General features: G+C 37.9%; 1 protein-coding gene across 1 annotated transcript in view; it reads right to left on the bottom strand.

Moving 5' to 3' along the window:
- The window catches only part of DNAJC10 (DnaJ heat shock protein family (Hsp40) member C10), a 47,401-nt gene extending 34,223 nt beyond the window's left edge, over window positions 1–13,178 (bottom strand). Inside the window, exons 1-6 of the mRNA XM_023514156.1 lie at window positions 12,993–13,178; window positions 12,400–12,456; window positions 11,134–11,483; window positions 8,464–8,626; window positions 6,454–6,504; window positions 54–136 (exon numbers count right to left, since the gene is read on the bottom strand). Coding sequence (XP_023369924.1) covers window positions 54–136; window positions 6,454–6,504; window positions 8,464–8,626; window positions 11,134–11,337 — 501 coding nt within the window. The 5' untranslated portion in view covers window positions 11,338–11,483; window positions 12,400–12,456; window positions 12,993–13,178. The remainder of the gene's footprint in view (window positions 1–53; window positions 137–6,453; window positions 6,505–8,463; window positions 8,627–11,133; window positions 11,484–12,399; window positions 12,457–12,992) is intronic.
- Window positions 13,179–15,197: the final 2,019 nt, after the last annotated feature.

Consider the following 15,197-nt stretch of genomic DNA (forward strand, 5'->3'; position numbering starts at 1 on the left):
ATAAAAAGAATGCACAAATAGCAGACCAATCAGAAATAAAATACAATACGTACTGTGGGAGCTAAATCATGGCAGTGTGAACACCCTGGGGAGTAAAAGTTTACAAACCACAGTTCTCCAGAATTAACAGCAGCATCTGAAAGCACATAAAATGGAAATAACTTAGAATGATTTACTAAAAGATCATGTGTGTTTTAGTAAAAATTTTTTTGTTGAACAGAATGGAACAAACAGTCCAAATCTTTCATACTGCCCTAATCATTTTCTGTACATTTTTTTCTATAAAGACATATTTCAAATGTCAAACTAATTTTAACTTTCCTAAGCCAATACTTAAATAAGAAGCAGTCTTAAAAACTGCAAGACAAATATAGCCACAAAGCTATATAAAGAGATGGCACAAGAAAACAGCCAAATCTCATGTAAGAGTTAGTGTGGAAGAGAGAAATGAAGAGAAACAGTGAGAGCTACTGAGCTTTAAGTTCTTCTGTTATCTATAGCAGGTTAAATATATGGTCAGTCAATTCTGACCTTTCAAATTCTGAAAGAAACAAATATACAAATGAGGGACTTACATAGTATCATAAGGATTGTGGGAATTCAATTTAATCTTAGCCATAAATGTACTTTGAAAAATCATGCTGCTTGAAAACTATCACGATTAAGGTTTGTAAAAATGCAGAACATTAATGTTTGCTAAAATAGTAGATTTGAACATCACATAATGGCTAGATAACAGTATATTATGTATTGTATTATAATTTTAAAATGATCTGGGAGACATAAACAAATTTTACTAATTAAAAAAATTAACATTGTAAACATGTGCTCTGACATTCAAGATAAAGTAACAGCATTTGCTAATTCCAAATCAGTATCAGTTATCAGTAATTTTTAAATAAAAATTTCAGAAATTATAGTAATACTTGAAATCATACATGTTATATATGTGCAGTTAATTCAGATCAATTAGAAACATGTGCAAGACTCAATGTTAACCTACACCACAATTACAAGACAGATTTGTGGGACAAAAATCAATCTGTACTTTAGTAGCAAAGTGTATCATTTAAAATTTTTTTTTTTGGCTGGGGCTTAGTTTGAACCCCCCACCTCCAGCATATGGGGCTGGCGCCCTACCCTTTTGAAAAACAGGTGCCGCCCTCATTTAGGATTTTATCAGCTATTCTTCGGCAATGTTTACAACAGTGGTTCTCAACCTTCCTAATGCCACGACCCTTTAATACAGTTCCTCATGTTGTGGCGACCCCCAACCATAAAATTATTTTCATTGCTATTTCCTAACTGTAATTTTGCTATTGTTATGAATCATAATGTAAATATATGATATGCCCGATGTATTTAGGTGTCCCCTGTGAAAGGGTCATTCAACCCCCAAAGGGGTCATGACCCACAGGTTGAGAACCACTGGTTTAGGAAGTCTGGCAAACAGACCATTCTATCAGTGGTCAAAAGAATTGCTGTGTTGGTTTAGATCACCAACCTGTACAAACTCAAGTAAAAATTTTAACAATTAATGCATACTTTAATAGAAAAGAGGGATTCTTATCAGCTATAAGTAATAAGGTGGTTATTTACATATGAAAAGAATGTTATTCAAAAGTCTTAAACAGAAATATGATGTAAAACCAACCCGGCATTTAAACTGACACAAAACCTTGTTTACTGTGAAAACATCTCTATCTTGGTATAGGCATACCTTAGAGATGCTGTGGGTTCAGTTCCAGACTACTAGAATGAAGCAAATTGTACAACTTTTTTTGTTTCTCAAGCATGTAAAATTTATGTTTATGCTATATTATAGTCTGTTAAATGTGCAATGGCATGACGTCTAAAAAGACAATGTACATACCTTAATTTAAAATATTTTATTGCTAAAAATGCTAATGATCACTTGAGCCTTTCAGCAAGTCATAATCTTTCTGCTGGTGGAGGGTCTTCCCTCTATGTTCATAGGTCAGGGCAGTGGTTGCTGAAAGTTGGGGTGGCTGTGGAAATTTTTTAAAATAAGACGATAATGAAGTTTGCCACACTGATTGACTTTTCCTTTACTAGAAGATTTCCCTGTAGCTTATGATGTTGTTTGATAGCATCTGGAGTCAATCCTCTCAAAACCGGCTGATACATTATCAACTAAGTTTATGTACCACTCTGAATCCTTTGTTGTCGTTTCAACAATGTTCATAGCCTCTTCATTCCATCTCAAGAATCCACTATCTTTGCTCTTCTATAAGAAGTAACTCCTCATCCATTCAAGTTTTATCATGAGATAGCAGCAATTCAGTTTATACAGGCTCCATTTCTAATTCTAGTTCTCTTGCTATTTCTATCACATTAGCAGTTATACTTCCTCCACTGAAGTCTTGAATTCCCTTAAAGTCATTCGTGAGGATCTTCCCAACTCCTGTTGATGTTGACATTTTGACATCAATGAATTACAAATGTTCTTAATGGTACCTAGAATGGTGACTCCTTTCCACAAAGTTTTCAGTTTAATTTGCCCAGATCTACCCAAGGAATCACTATCTGTAGCAGCTACAGCCTTACAAAATATATTTTTTAAAAGATTTGAGAGTCAAAATTACTCCTTGATTCATGGGCTGCAGAACAGATATTGTCAGCAGACAGGATCTTATACATCTCTTAGAGCTCTTAGATGACTAGGTTCATTGTCAGTAAGCGATAATATATATATTTTTGACAATATTTGAAAATCTTTTCCTCTGAGTAGTATGTCTCAGCAGTCTGCTTATTGTATTTAGCAAACCTTTCTATGAACAGATATGCTATCATTCAGACATTGTTGTTCCATTTAGATTTAGCCTAATTTTTAAGAGTTCTAGGATTTTCAGAATGGTAAATAAGCATTGGCTTCAACTTAGTCATCAGCTGCACTGGCCTCTGATGAGAGGCAGCCTATCTGTTGAAGCTTTGAAGCCAGGCTTTGAACTTCTTTCTAGATATTAAATTTCTAGACAGCATCTTCTTCAAATAGAAGGCTGTTTCATCTACATTGAAAAATTTGTTTAGTATAAATATCTCATCAATGATCTCAGCTAGATCTTTTGGTTAACTCGCCGCAGCTTCTACATCAGCACTTACTGTTTCACTATACACTCTTATGGAGACGGGTTATTTCCTTTCACCTCATTAAACAGCTCCTAGCCTCAAACTTTTCTTCTGCAACTTCCTCACCTTTCTCAGCTTTCATAAAATTGAACAGAGTTAGGGGTTGTTTCTGGACTAAACTTAAAGGAAGGTGCTGTGGCTGGTTTGATCTTCTGATTACTCAAACCTTCTCTGTATCAGCAATATGGCTGTTTTGCTTTCTTATCATTACCATGTTCATTGGAGTTGCATTTTCAATTTCCTTCACAAACTTTATCCTTTGCACCACATAACTTGGTTGTTTGGCAAAAGAGGCCTACCTTTCAGCCTATCTTGGCTTTCAACACGCCTTCCTTATTAAACTCAAATCATTTCCAACTTCTGATTTAAACTGAGAGATATGCTTAGAGGCAAATGTAGGGTTATCAGTTGGCCTAACTTTAATATTCTGTGTCTCAGGAAAGAGGCAGGCCTGAGGAGAGGGAAAGAAACAAGGAAAGGCCAGGTGGCGGAGCAGTCAGAACATACAATATTTATCAATTAAGTCTGCTGTCTTACAGGGAGTGTGTGGTGCACCAAAACAATGGACCATTTATCAGAGATCACTGATTGCAGGTCACCATAACAGATATACACACTAATAATGAAGTCTGAACTATTACAAGAATTACCAAAATGTGACAGAGACATGAAGTGAGCACAGCTGTTGGAAAAATGGCACTGAGAGACTTGCTTGATGCAAAGTTGTCATAAACCTTCAATTTGTAAAAAACACAGTATCAGTGAAGAACAGTAAAGCAAAGTGCAATAAAATGAGGTGTGGCTGTATTTTTTTTTTTTTTTTTTGGCTGGGGCGGGGCTTGAACCCACCACCTCTGGCATATGGGGTCAGTGCCTTACTCCTTTGAGCCACAGGTGCTGCCCTGTATTTTGTTTTAAAAGAGCACTGCTAATGTATTTGCTGCATTCCCATTGGTTGCTGAGTAATAAGTTTAAAAATATTTTTAATACTGTATTATCATAGCTCATGGGATGTTCTGCATTATTCAGTGTCTACCCAGAATGAGTGTATTTCAAAATGCAATTTTTAGCTACTAAGCTATACAACTTCAAGCTAATGTTTGTTAATATATATAAACAAATAAATATATGTTAATAGCTTCTGGTAGCAAAGAAAAATGTAAGAAAAGGCAGAAGAGTTTTGAGTTCCTCTTTCTGAAGCTCTTTGAAAAGATTCCTGTATTATGCAGGTTCTAGTCAGAATGACTTGTACACATGTGTGATGTTCTCTACTTTTGCAAACAGTATCTAGTGACTCTAGCCAGAAGAAAACATAACTTCTTGCTGGAAGAAGAGAACATACATAACTTCAAAATAACTCTATCACTATTTGTACAAAAGACCAGACTAAGTAACTCAAACCAAAAGTAGTAACAGTTAATAGAAAGGGACCCACAACCAAGCAGGCAAATGTGATATTTATCTAACTACAAATTGATAGTACTATATATGTTTGTTGTTTTCCTTTTGCTTCTTCAACTAAAACTTCACGATCCTCTTGTCTTATCCTAGTAATATGAAAAGTAGTATTCGAGACCAGATGGAATGGTGGCAAATATGGATTGAACCTATCAGTATTAATTATCTCTGCATTCTCTTTTGCGTCTGTAATTTATCTTAAACTACCATTTAGGGTTCTATATGAACTGTTAGCAGTCCTTAACCTTTTCTACATAGTGATATCTGAAAAAGTTTGCATCCATATACAATGTGGAACTATCAGAATGTCTCATTCTAGGTGGCCTCATGGATTTGTCAGTGTGTAAGATTTTTGCTACCCCAGTGCTATTTGTAATTCCAATGTTTTCTGCCTCATGGGTCCATGAAATACTAATACACACACACACACACACACACACGTTAGGAGATTGGAGACAATAACCACATGTAGGAAAAGCTACAGGTTTATATACCTCATGCACTGAAGTTATGATTGTATCAGCTTCTGACACGGGTATTAGTTTTGTCTACCAACAGTCTAAATGAATCAAATTGTCTTGTTTCCTTAAGTAGGGAAGATATATTTTCTATTCACTTATAATTTGCTTAAGTATTCACATATAAGACTTCTAAAAAAGTTACATACTGAACAAATATTCTGTATGACTGAGCTCACCAACATGATGTGGAAAAAAAGTGCAACCCTTGCTTCAAAGGAACTGTATAAAATCAAGTGGCTATAATAAATCTTCAATGATGAAAATATAGGAAAAGCATTTTTATATGCATGTATAGTAACTGATACGGTATTTTAATTTTCTAAACTAAATAAGATTATGATAGAGCAAAATAAAATTGAAATTTGATAATACAAAGTTGCTTTAAAGCAGAAAAGAAAGAATACACCTATTTTACTATCACTGAAAAAGGCTGAAAATGTCAGAATCTAATGTAGTATTTGTAATTGTGTAAAACGCAGTAGAAAATATGGAACTGTATTTTCACATCCATTTTCACACAAGACACAGATTAAATGAAATGAAATCTGCTTTCAAAATAAACACATCCTTACCTAGGACTTTGTAATCAAAAAGTTCTGAATCTGGAAGGTTTTTTGGAAGTTCACAGCATGCTCACTTTTTTTTTTAAGAGACAGAGTCTCACTTTGTCACCCTTGGTAGAGTGCCATGGCGTCACAGCTCACAGCAACCTCCAGCTCTTGGGCTTAGGCGATTCTCTTGCCTTAGCTTCCCAAGTAGTCGCAGCATGCTCACTTCGCATCCAGATCTGAACTGATAGGGGGCTAGGGGCTATGTGTTATATTCACTGCCTTTTTTTTTTTTTTGAGACAGAGCCTCAAGCTATCGCCCCTTGGTAGAGTGCCCTTGTATCACAGCTCACAGCAACCTCCAACTCCTGGGCTCAAGTGATTCTCCTGTCTCTACCTCCCAAGTAGCTGGGACTAAAGGCGCCCGCCACAATGCCCAGCTATTTTTGGTTGCAGCCATCATTGTTGTTTGGCGGGGCCGGGCTGGATTCGACCGCACCAGCTCAGGTCTATGTGGCTGGTGCCTTAGTTCCTTGAGCCACAGGCGGCTAAGCCTATATTTACTACTTTTATTTGGCATACATACTTACACATTTTGCGGCAGAAATATGTATATTTTTATGCATACTTCCCCACATTCTTCTGGGAAGATTAATTTATAGTACATATTACCTGTCTAAAATCCAAACAATTTTTGAATTCCAAACACATTTATCCTCAAGAGTTTTATATGAGATTGTACTCGTAAAAAGAAAATCAAATGCCCATACACTTACCAAATTCTCTTCTTTCCAATGTTATGATTTCAGGATCATCATCATAAATACCTAATTTTTAAAAGTACATAATAATTATAAAATCAAAACCTCACCCATAAAAATAACCACATAAAAACAAATTACTCATTTTGGGTTTAATCATCAAAAAATCAGTTCACTACCCTAAATATCAAACCTGAAGAATACGCAACAAACTAAGAGAAAAACAAACAAACAATCAAAATACTTATTGGTGATATACGTAATGAGTGACCTAACGATTTTAGAATCCAGATATGGACTATTACAGATGTGGAAATAATTTCATCTCCACAAATGATTTCTAATGTTTTTAATGTTTTACTAAAAAAATAATTTTAGACCTAGCCTCCCAAGTAGCTGGGACTACAGGTACCCACCACAACGCTCAGCTACTTTTTGGTTGTAGTTGTCGTTGTTGTTGGGCAGGCCTAGGCTGGATTCAAGCTCACCAGCTCTGGTGTATGTGGCTGGCACCTTATCTGCTTGAGCTACAGGCGCCGAGCCATATTACATGGTTTTTAATAAGTTATATCATTTCAAAATACCATCTGCAGCTAAAAATCTTTATAATTAAGAGTATATGCAGAGGTAGAAACATTCAGTAAATATAATAAATTTTGCCTGCCATAATAATTAAAATCAATGTGAGAAAATTTCTCATTACTATATAAAATTTCCAAATATTAATGATGGATATAGACCAGGAATTTGCAAATGTTTTCCATAAGGGGCCATTAGTAAATATTTAGGCTTTGTAACACAAACGGTTTGTCATAAATACTCAAATTTGCTAAGCATAAAAGAAGTCATAGACAATATATAAATAAATAACCATAACTATATTCCAAAAATACAGTTTTTTATTTATAAAAGCTGGTGGCAAGCCAAATTTGGCCTATAAATTGTAGTTTGCCAACTACTGATAGAGACTATGAAGTTCTTGGGGATGCACTTAATACTAAAGAAAATCAGTCTTGCAAAGCAAACCCTACACATATAAATTTATCCTATTTAGTCTAATATAGAAGCATACTTCAGTTCCTAGCCTGCATGTGGAGCTAATTAATGACGAGGAGAAATATTGGGTATCACAATTCACCTTCCTGCCTTGATATCTGTGTTTACTTCCCCTTTCACTTGGTTCCTTTAACTTATTTCTGACTTCTGCTCTTGTCTGCTTTTTCTTTCTCTCTCTCTTTTTTTTTTTTGGTTATTTCTTATTTCTGTCAACATCTTAAAACATTAACATTAAGGGTTCCCTATGAGAAGGATGGCATTTCTACACAAGTGAGCACTGTTAAAGGAAAGTTTAGCCTTTCTTGGAAAATATGATACTCTGAAAAATATTAAAAGATATTAATATTAACTCAATATCAGAAATACTGAAAGAAACATTCAATAACTTCTAATATTTAATGACTTCTATATATTGTCATCACCTAATAATGGGGATATGTTCTAAGAGCCGTGGTGTTAGGCAATACTGTGGTGGGTGAACGTCACAGGGTGTATGTACACAAATCAGATGGTACAGCCTACTACACACCTGGGCTATGAGGCATAGCCTATTGCTCCTACAATACAAACTCACATAGAATGCTACTGTACTGATTAATGTAGGCAACTGTAACACAATGGTAAGTATTTTTATACCTAAACATAGACAAAGGACACTAAAAATGTTACATTATTGGACCACTGTCATATCTACGGTCAGCTATTGACTGAAATGTTGATACATGGCTCTGACTGTGTATTTTTTATTTTTTTATTAAAAAGTAATCCTAATTTAAAAATATTTAATAAGACTTGACCAATATAGTTTTATATATATTCAGATAATCACTACTGATAAACTTATTTTCCTTTTGAATTTTAATTTTCCCAGGGTAAATTAAAGAACTAGTCAAGGTGCCAATAGGCATTAAATACATAAGTTTGACTCAGGTAAAGAGCAATTCTGTAAGCAGCATCATATCACCTTACCAAAATCATAACGGTAATAGTTCCAGCTTTCATACTGGCCTCCTTGATTATCCTCAAGTCCCTTTTCTCCATATTTGTCATACTTTTTTCGTAGATCTTCATCTTTGAGTACTTCATATGCTCTATTTATTTTTAAGAAATCACCGTGTGCATTTGGGTTATTCTGTTAAAAATCATTAGATACAACAGTTATTTCAAATATACAACCTAAGTCTCTCCAGAACCTTTATGTAGATTTAATTAATCCAGAAATTTTGGGGAGACTAGATACCAATATGAAGAGGGGTAATATAATGTAATACGACTTATCATAGGTTAAAATAAAGAAGTATTCTCCAAGGAACTGGAATTTCACAAAAATAGGAAAAATAATAGAAATATAGATCAACTCTTCAAAAGGTTGACAGAATGATCATACAATGTAAGTCATTCTAAGAAATGCAGCTGAGAAAAAACCAATAAACCCTTTGAAACTCTTCTGTAAATATTTATTACTCCAAAAACAAGTAGATAGTGAAATAAAATCAACTAATTAATTTAAAAAAGTATGTGCCCCAATCTACTACCTGATAATTAAATAAGAACTCACAGCAGAGTAACAATAGAAAATTGGATTGGAAGTTTTCTCCTTTCTTTGTTATTTTTACTTTTATTTTTTGGAGACAGAGTCTCCCTCTGTTGCTAAGGCTGGAGTGCAGTGGTGTCATGATAGCTCACAGCAACCTCAAACTCCAGGGCTCAAGTGATTCTTCTATCTCAGCTTCCTGAGTAACTGGGACTACAGGCACTTGCCATCACACATGGCTAATTTTTCTGTTTTTTTGTAGACATGGGGGACTTGCTCTTGCTCAGGCTGGTCTTGAATTCCTGAGTTCAAGCGATCCTCCTGCTTTCACCTCCCAGAGTGCTAGGATTATAGGCATGAGCCACCGTTCCTGGCTTCCCTTCTTTGTTATTATGTTTTATAAAATTAGTTTTCAAAGAATGCTTTCATTGGATTAATACTTTAAATGAAAATTCACCATCTTCTGTAATTTAAAAATCATATTCTAAAATTTTAAAGAAAAACTTAAAATCCTAAATACAACAAACCATAGATGTCAGAGAAAGATAAGAGTTTTAAAGAAGTATTGTTACTATTCCTCAGTTTCATGTAATTGAAATAAAATAACTGTATTTTAAAAATTCTACCTAGAAATAAGAAATTTAATTTAAGCATATCTTTGTTCTTGTTAACGATGCTTTTCAAATCTCATTAAGAAAGAATTAGGTTGGGTGGCTCCTGCAGCTTAGTGAGTAGGGCGCCAGCCACATACACTGAGGCTGGCAGGTTTGAACCTGGCCTAGGCCAGCTAAACAACAATGACAACTGCAACAACAACAACAAAAAATAACTGGGAATTGTGGCAGCACCTGTAGTCGCAGCTACTTGAGAGGCTGAGGCAAGAGAACTGCTGAAGCCCAAGAGTTTGAGGTTGTTGTGAGCTGTGATGTCATAGCACTCTACAGAGGGTGACATAGTGAGACTCTATCTCAAAAAATAAATAAAAGAATTAAGTGGCTGGACACAGTGGCTCACACCTGAAATGTTAGCACTCTGGGAGGTTGAGGTGGGTAGACTGCTTGAGTTCAGGAGTTCTAGAACAGTTTGAGCAAGAACAAGAGCAAGATCCTAAAGGTCTCTAAAAAACAGCTGGGCATTGTGATGGGCATCTGTAGTCCTAGCTACTTGGGAGGCTGAGGCAAGAGGATAGCTTGAGCCCAAGACTTTGAGGTTGCTTTGGTGCCAGGGTACTCTAGCAAGGGTGACAAAATGAGACTTTTTTTTTTTGAGACAGAGGTAAATTATAAAAATACCATAAAATTAAAACTAATTTTGTTAAATACATATACACAATCAACTATTTGATTCAAATTATATTTAGCTGCTCTCAAGTTTTAACTTATAAAACTTTCTAATTCTGATCTGTGGACTTGTACATGGGAGAAAATAGTGAAAGGATATTATTTTTAACTATTACTACCATTTTTAGTAGGTTGTACTCACTGACTTTTAAAGCAATTTTTTTTTTCCTCGTTCCCAAAATACTTGATCTTAACCTACTTTGCTAAGAAAACTACTTTAACTGCTTTACAGATATTATAGTTTCCTTTGGGATTAACGTCTTTTTTTTTTGAGACAGCGCCTCAAGCTGTCACCCTGGGTAGAGTGCCATGGCATCATAGCTCACAGCAACCTCCAACTCCTGGGCTCAAGGGATTCTTCTGCCTCCACCTCCCAAGTAGCTGGGACTACAGGTGACCACCACAATGCCCGACTATTTTTTTGTTGTTGTTGTTGCAGTTGTCGTTGTTTGGGGGGCCTGGGCTAGATTCGAACCCACCAGCTCAGGTGTATGTAGCTGGTACCTTAGCCGCTTGAGCCACAGGCGCAGAGCCTGGGACTAATGTCTTTAACAGAACTGCTGGAAATTAGCTTACTAAAAGGAGGGCACTATATTTTTTGTATTGATATTCTTTCACACTAAACTAGAATCTGTTTTGGCATACAAGTTGAATTATAATTTTGATGTGACTGTTCTTAAGCATTTTGAATGCTTATCTAAAATAATTTAAATATCAAAATACCAAAATAGAATTAGTTATTTTTAAAAACAAATTATTACCTACCGGGTTTTTATCTGGATGTAATTTCAATGCCAATTTCTTGAAAGCCTGTCTTATTTCTCTACTGCTCGCAGTTTTAGATACTCCCAATAAACTGTAAAAATCCTGATCTGTGCCCACTAAAATGGCCATGTATACTATTAGAAAACAGAGTACAATCCTTTTCAAGTCTCTGATATCATCATCTTTTTTCAACCAGACTCCCATTCTTTTTGTTATACAAGTTCTGGCTTAAGTGAACATTAGGACACACTGCTGGTTCCAGTGGATGGAATATGCAAATTCGATAACTTCTGTCCACATTACTTCAAGGATGAATCAAGCATCATAAAATTGTCTCCAAAAATGTTAATCTAAAGAGAGGAAACCTGGCAGTTAAAATGACATTTCAAAGTAAACAGCAATAACACAATTTATCAAATAACATGGTCAGTGATACAATCTTTGTTAAATGGCAGATCAGAAGAAATGCCCCAGGTACCATCCTTTGAGGGCCCTCTCCACTGCTTCCACTGCCAGGTAGCCAAATTTGTGAGATCATTCATGACAGCAGATAAAAGGAAGCAGTGAGTGGGTGTAGCTAGGTACAGTGCTTCCACACTCAGCAATTTATAAGTAAGAAAAAGCTTTTCTTATAAGTAAGAAAAAACTTCTAATTAGCATCAGAAGTCAAGGGTGGGAATAACTCCCATTTCCTTCCTCTCTCTATCCGGTTTCAGCGCTACACTACTTGACCATCAAAGGCTATACAGTTTTCTGAGATTAATCAGATTTCACTTGTAGGAAAATGTACTTTTTAAGGATCCTGTGCTTCTTTCTAGTCCCACCAAATCTTTACTTTTCATATATCACTGCCAAAAATGACAGTGAATTATATTGTTATACTATTCAACCTACACTGCATCCATCTTTGCCTCTGAATTCTGAGGTGCTTACACTAAATCTAAGTAGAGAATAACAGTATATTAGTAAGTTAACAGCGTAATTTTAGTGCCAAATTCATGTTTGCCATAAACAGAAATAGGAAAAGAAAAAATAGGGAATAACCATTTAGACAAGCTCATCCATGCAAAAATAATGTAAAAATACTCCATCCATGTAAAAATAATCATTACTTAATCATACCACATTTAAAACTGGTATAGTGGTATACTTTATACTGGTATCCAAAGATCTATAATGCTTTGAAAAGTCTGTTTCATCGCACTCTCAATTTTTCCTTCATTTACTCCTAAATGTCTATTTTAAGAAAGCCTTCTTACTTCTTACCTGTAAATGGTCTTCAGGTCATTTCTAACACGTCCTTTTCATCCCACAGAAATACACCTTTGCAAAATATAACGCTGGAGATTAACAAATACCCAGACTAGAAAACCACCAGGAAAAAACAAACAAGAACGTATTTTCAATCACTACGTTGGGATAAGATGTTCTTGCCTAGGGGCTGTTCAGTCTGCGTGGCTGTGTTGAGTTGCTCTGGGCCACAGTGAGGACAGGTGGAAGATGCAGGTGGAAGCTGCAGGTAAATGCAAGGCCAAAGCTTTCATGTTGTCATCACTCCAGAATGGGACAAGAGATTGGGGAAAGATGGAGACCAAGGGGGAACGGGACTGTCAAGTGTTGGTGGTATCTTAAATCTGAGGCTGGACTCAGAGAGAAGGGAACCCGAGTAAGTAAAGGGGACCCGCTGAAAGAAAGGGTAGTGTGGGTAAATAGGAAAACGGGGAGTGAGAACACAACAGACAGGCCGTACGAGCGCAGAGAAAGGGAGGTGTAAGCACACGGGTGTTTCTCCTTTCCCTTCCCCAGGCCCAGGGCACCGCAGGCTCCGGTCCAGTCCCGGCCCCCCGGCCCCTGCCCACCTTGGTCGTGCGGTCACTTCCTGTAGTTACTCCCCCATCCTGGAGCCGGGCGGCAAACCCCGCCGGTCTGACCCCAAGCTGTGGGTGCAGGACGGAAGCACTCACACCCCAACAGCCCGGCCGCTGGGCGCAGGATGGGGGAGGACCAGCCGCACTAGCTGCGGCGAGCGCGGGGCCAACTACGGTCGGCTCCGCGTCGGTCTCCACGGCGAGCGGGGGCGGGGCCTGGCGCGGGGCATTGTGGGAAAGGCGTGGCGCCCGCAGCCCAGGAGACCCGCTGCAGGCCCAGCGGGCGCGGCGGCGGCGGCGGGTGGGGAGGGCGGTGTAGGTTTAGGTTGACGTGGCCCTCTGTGAGGGATCCGGGTCTGGCTCCGGCTCCGGCCCCAAACCGGAGCTGAAGGACATCCTGTGGGCAGTACAGCCGCCGCCCCCGCGTTAAAGCTCCTGGCGCGCGTCAAGGGCAGGAACAGTAGACGGCAAGCCCCGCCCCTTCCTGGTCCGGTTGCCAGGGTGACGGGGAAACCCGAGGGTGGGTTTGGCCAGCGAGTTTCCGAGACTGTTCTTCACGGGAAGACTGGGTTACAGAGGATTTGTCTGGGCGAGGGGTGGGTGAGGTCGAAAGGGGGAATTTGGAGGAAGGAGGGAAGCTTGCTTGAAGTGACATCGATTGCAGTGGGAAACTTGGAAATTACAGAACTATTTCCAACTTAAGTGTGAGCGTGTGTGTCAAAAGTTTGAACCTTCTTCAATATTTCCTTTCTAGTCATCGAAGGTAGAAACGGGGGAATTATCCACACCTCTCCCTCTCACTTTTATATCCAAATCATGAGGTACAGAAACTGCATTTTGACCCACTGCAGTGTAACAATTGAAATAGCTATATTCACAGCCTCTGAAAGAGGTTGCTGAAGAGGGTGGATACCTGCTCATGACATCAACTGTAACAAGCAATACGTTGTGATTGGTAACAGTTTCATGGGTAGTAAATTGAATTTCAGTTTTTCAAATTATAAAAACTCAACGACTATAGAATCTACGGCTAAGCTAATATATGGCAGGAAAGAAGATGAAGTAGAAGGAACAAAGGCAGAAATATTAGAAGCAGCCTTATGTGATGTGCTATGCATACTAGTCAATACGAAAGTCTGACAATAGAGTTGGCAACCTTGCCACCATGCCCTTATGTTGGCAGCATCACACAGATGCTAAGGTTTCATAACATCAGCATCTCACAGTGGTGTTCCCATGACTTGTGGTGGTTCTTGCTGAGTGGCCTTCATTATTTTTGCACGCCATATATTTGTGTGCCATCTTGAGACTGTTGAAAAAATTAGAGCAATGAACATTAAATTTCTTGTTAAAACTTGACAAGAGGCTTGGCGCCTGTGGCTCAAGTGGCTAAGGCGCCAGCCATGTAGACCCAAGGTGGCAAGTTGGAATCCAGCCCGGGGCGCCAAACAATAATGATGGCTGCAACCAAAAAATTAGCCAGGCATTGTGTTGGGTGCCTGTGGTCCCAGCTACTTGGGAAGCAGAGGCAGGAGACTCGCCTGAGCCCAGGAGTAGGAGGTTGCTGTGAGCTGTGATGCCATGGCACTCTACCCAGGGGGACAACTTGAGGTTCTGTCTCCAAAAAAAAAAAAAAAAAACAAAAAAAAAAAAAAAAAACTTGACAAGAGTGGAAGTGAAATCAGGCACAAGTTTATGGGGATAATGCCATGAAGAAAACAGCAGTGCACAAATGGATTAAATATTTTTTTTTTCTGAGGGGAGGAAAAGCATCACTCATGAAAAGAGGCTAGGGAGCTAGTAATCAGCAGAACTGACAAAAGCATTGCAAAAATGCATCAAATTGTGCGTCAAAATCGTTGGCTGACTGTGAGAAGCATAGCAGACCAAATAAACATTGATAGAAAAACAGGAAAATCTATGAAGGCTCTTGCATGGTGACAAATCACCAGCTTACATGGCACTGTCTATGAGGGAGTTTTTAGCCAGTAAACAACTGTATTGGAACACCCTCCCTACTCACCTGATTAGGTCCCCCAATGAGTTTTTTCATTACCGGACGATAAAGGAAATATTGAAAGGTAAACATTTTGATGACATTCAGAACATCACAGGTAATAAAATGACAGCTTTGATGACCATTTCATGTAAGACGCTGCTAGTCAGTATCTAACAAGGCCAAAAGAGCCTACATAC

The sequence above is a fragment of the Otolemur garnettii genome, unplaced genomic scaffold (assembly GCF_000181295.1).
Source record: "Otolemur garnettii isolate 467f Iridium unplaced genomic scaffold, OtoGar3 scaffold00048, whole genome shotgun sequence".
Classification (NCBI taxonomy): Eukaryota; Metazoa; Chordata; class Mammalia; order Primates; family Galagidae; genus Otolemur; species Otolemur garnettii.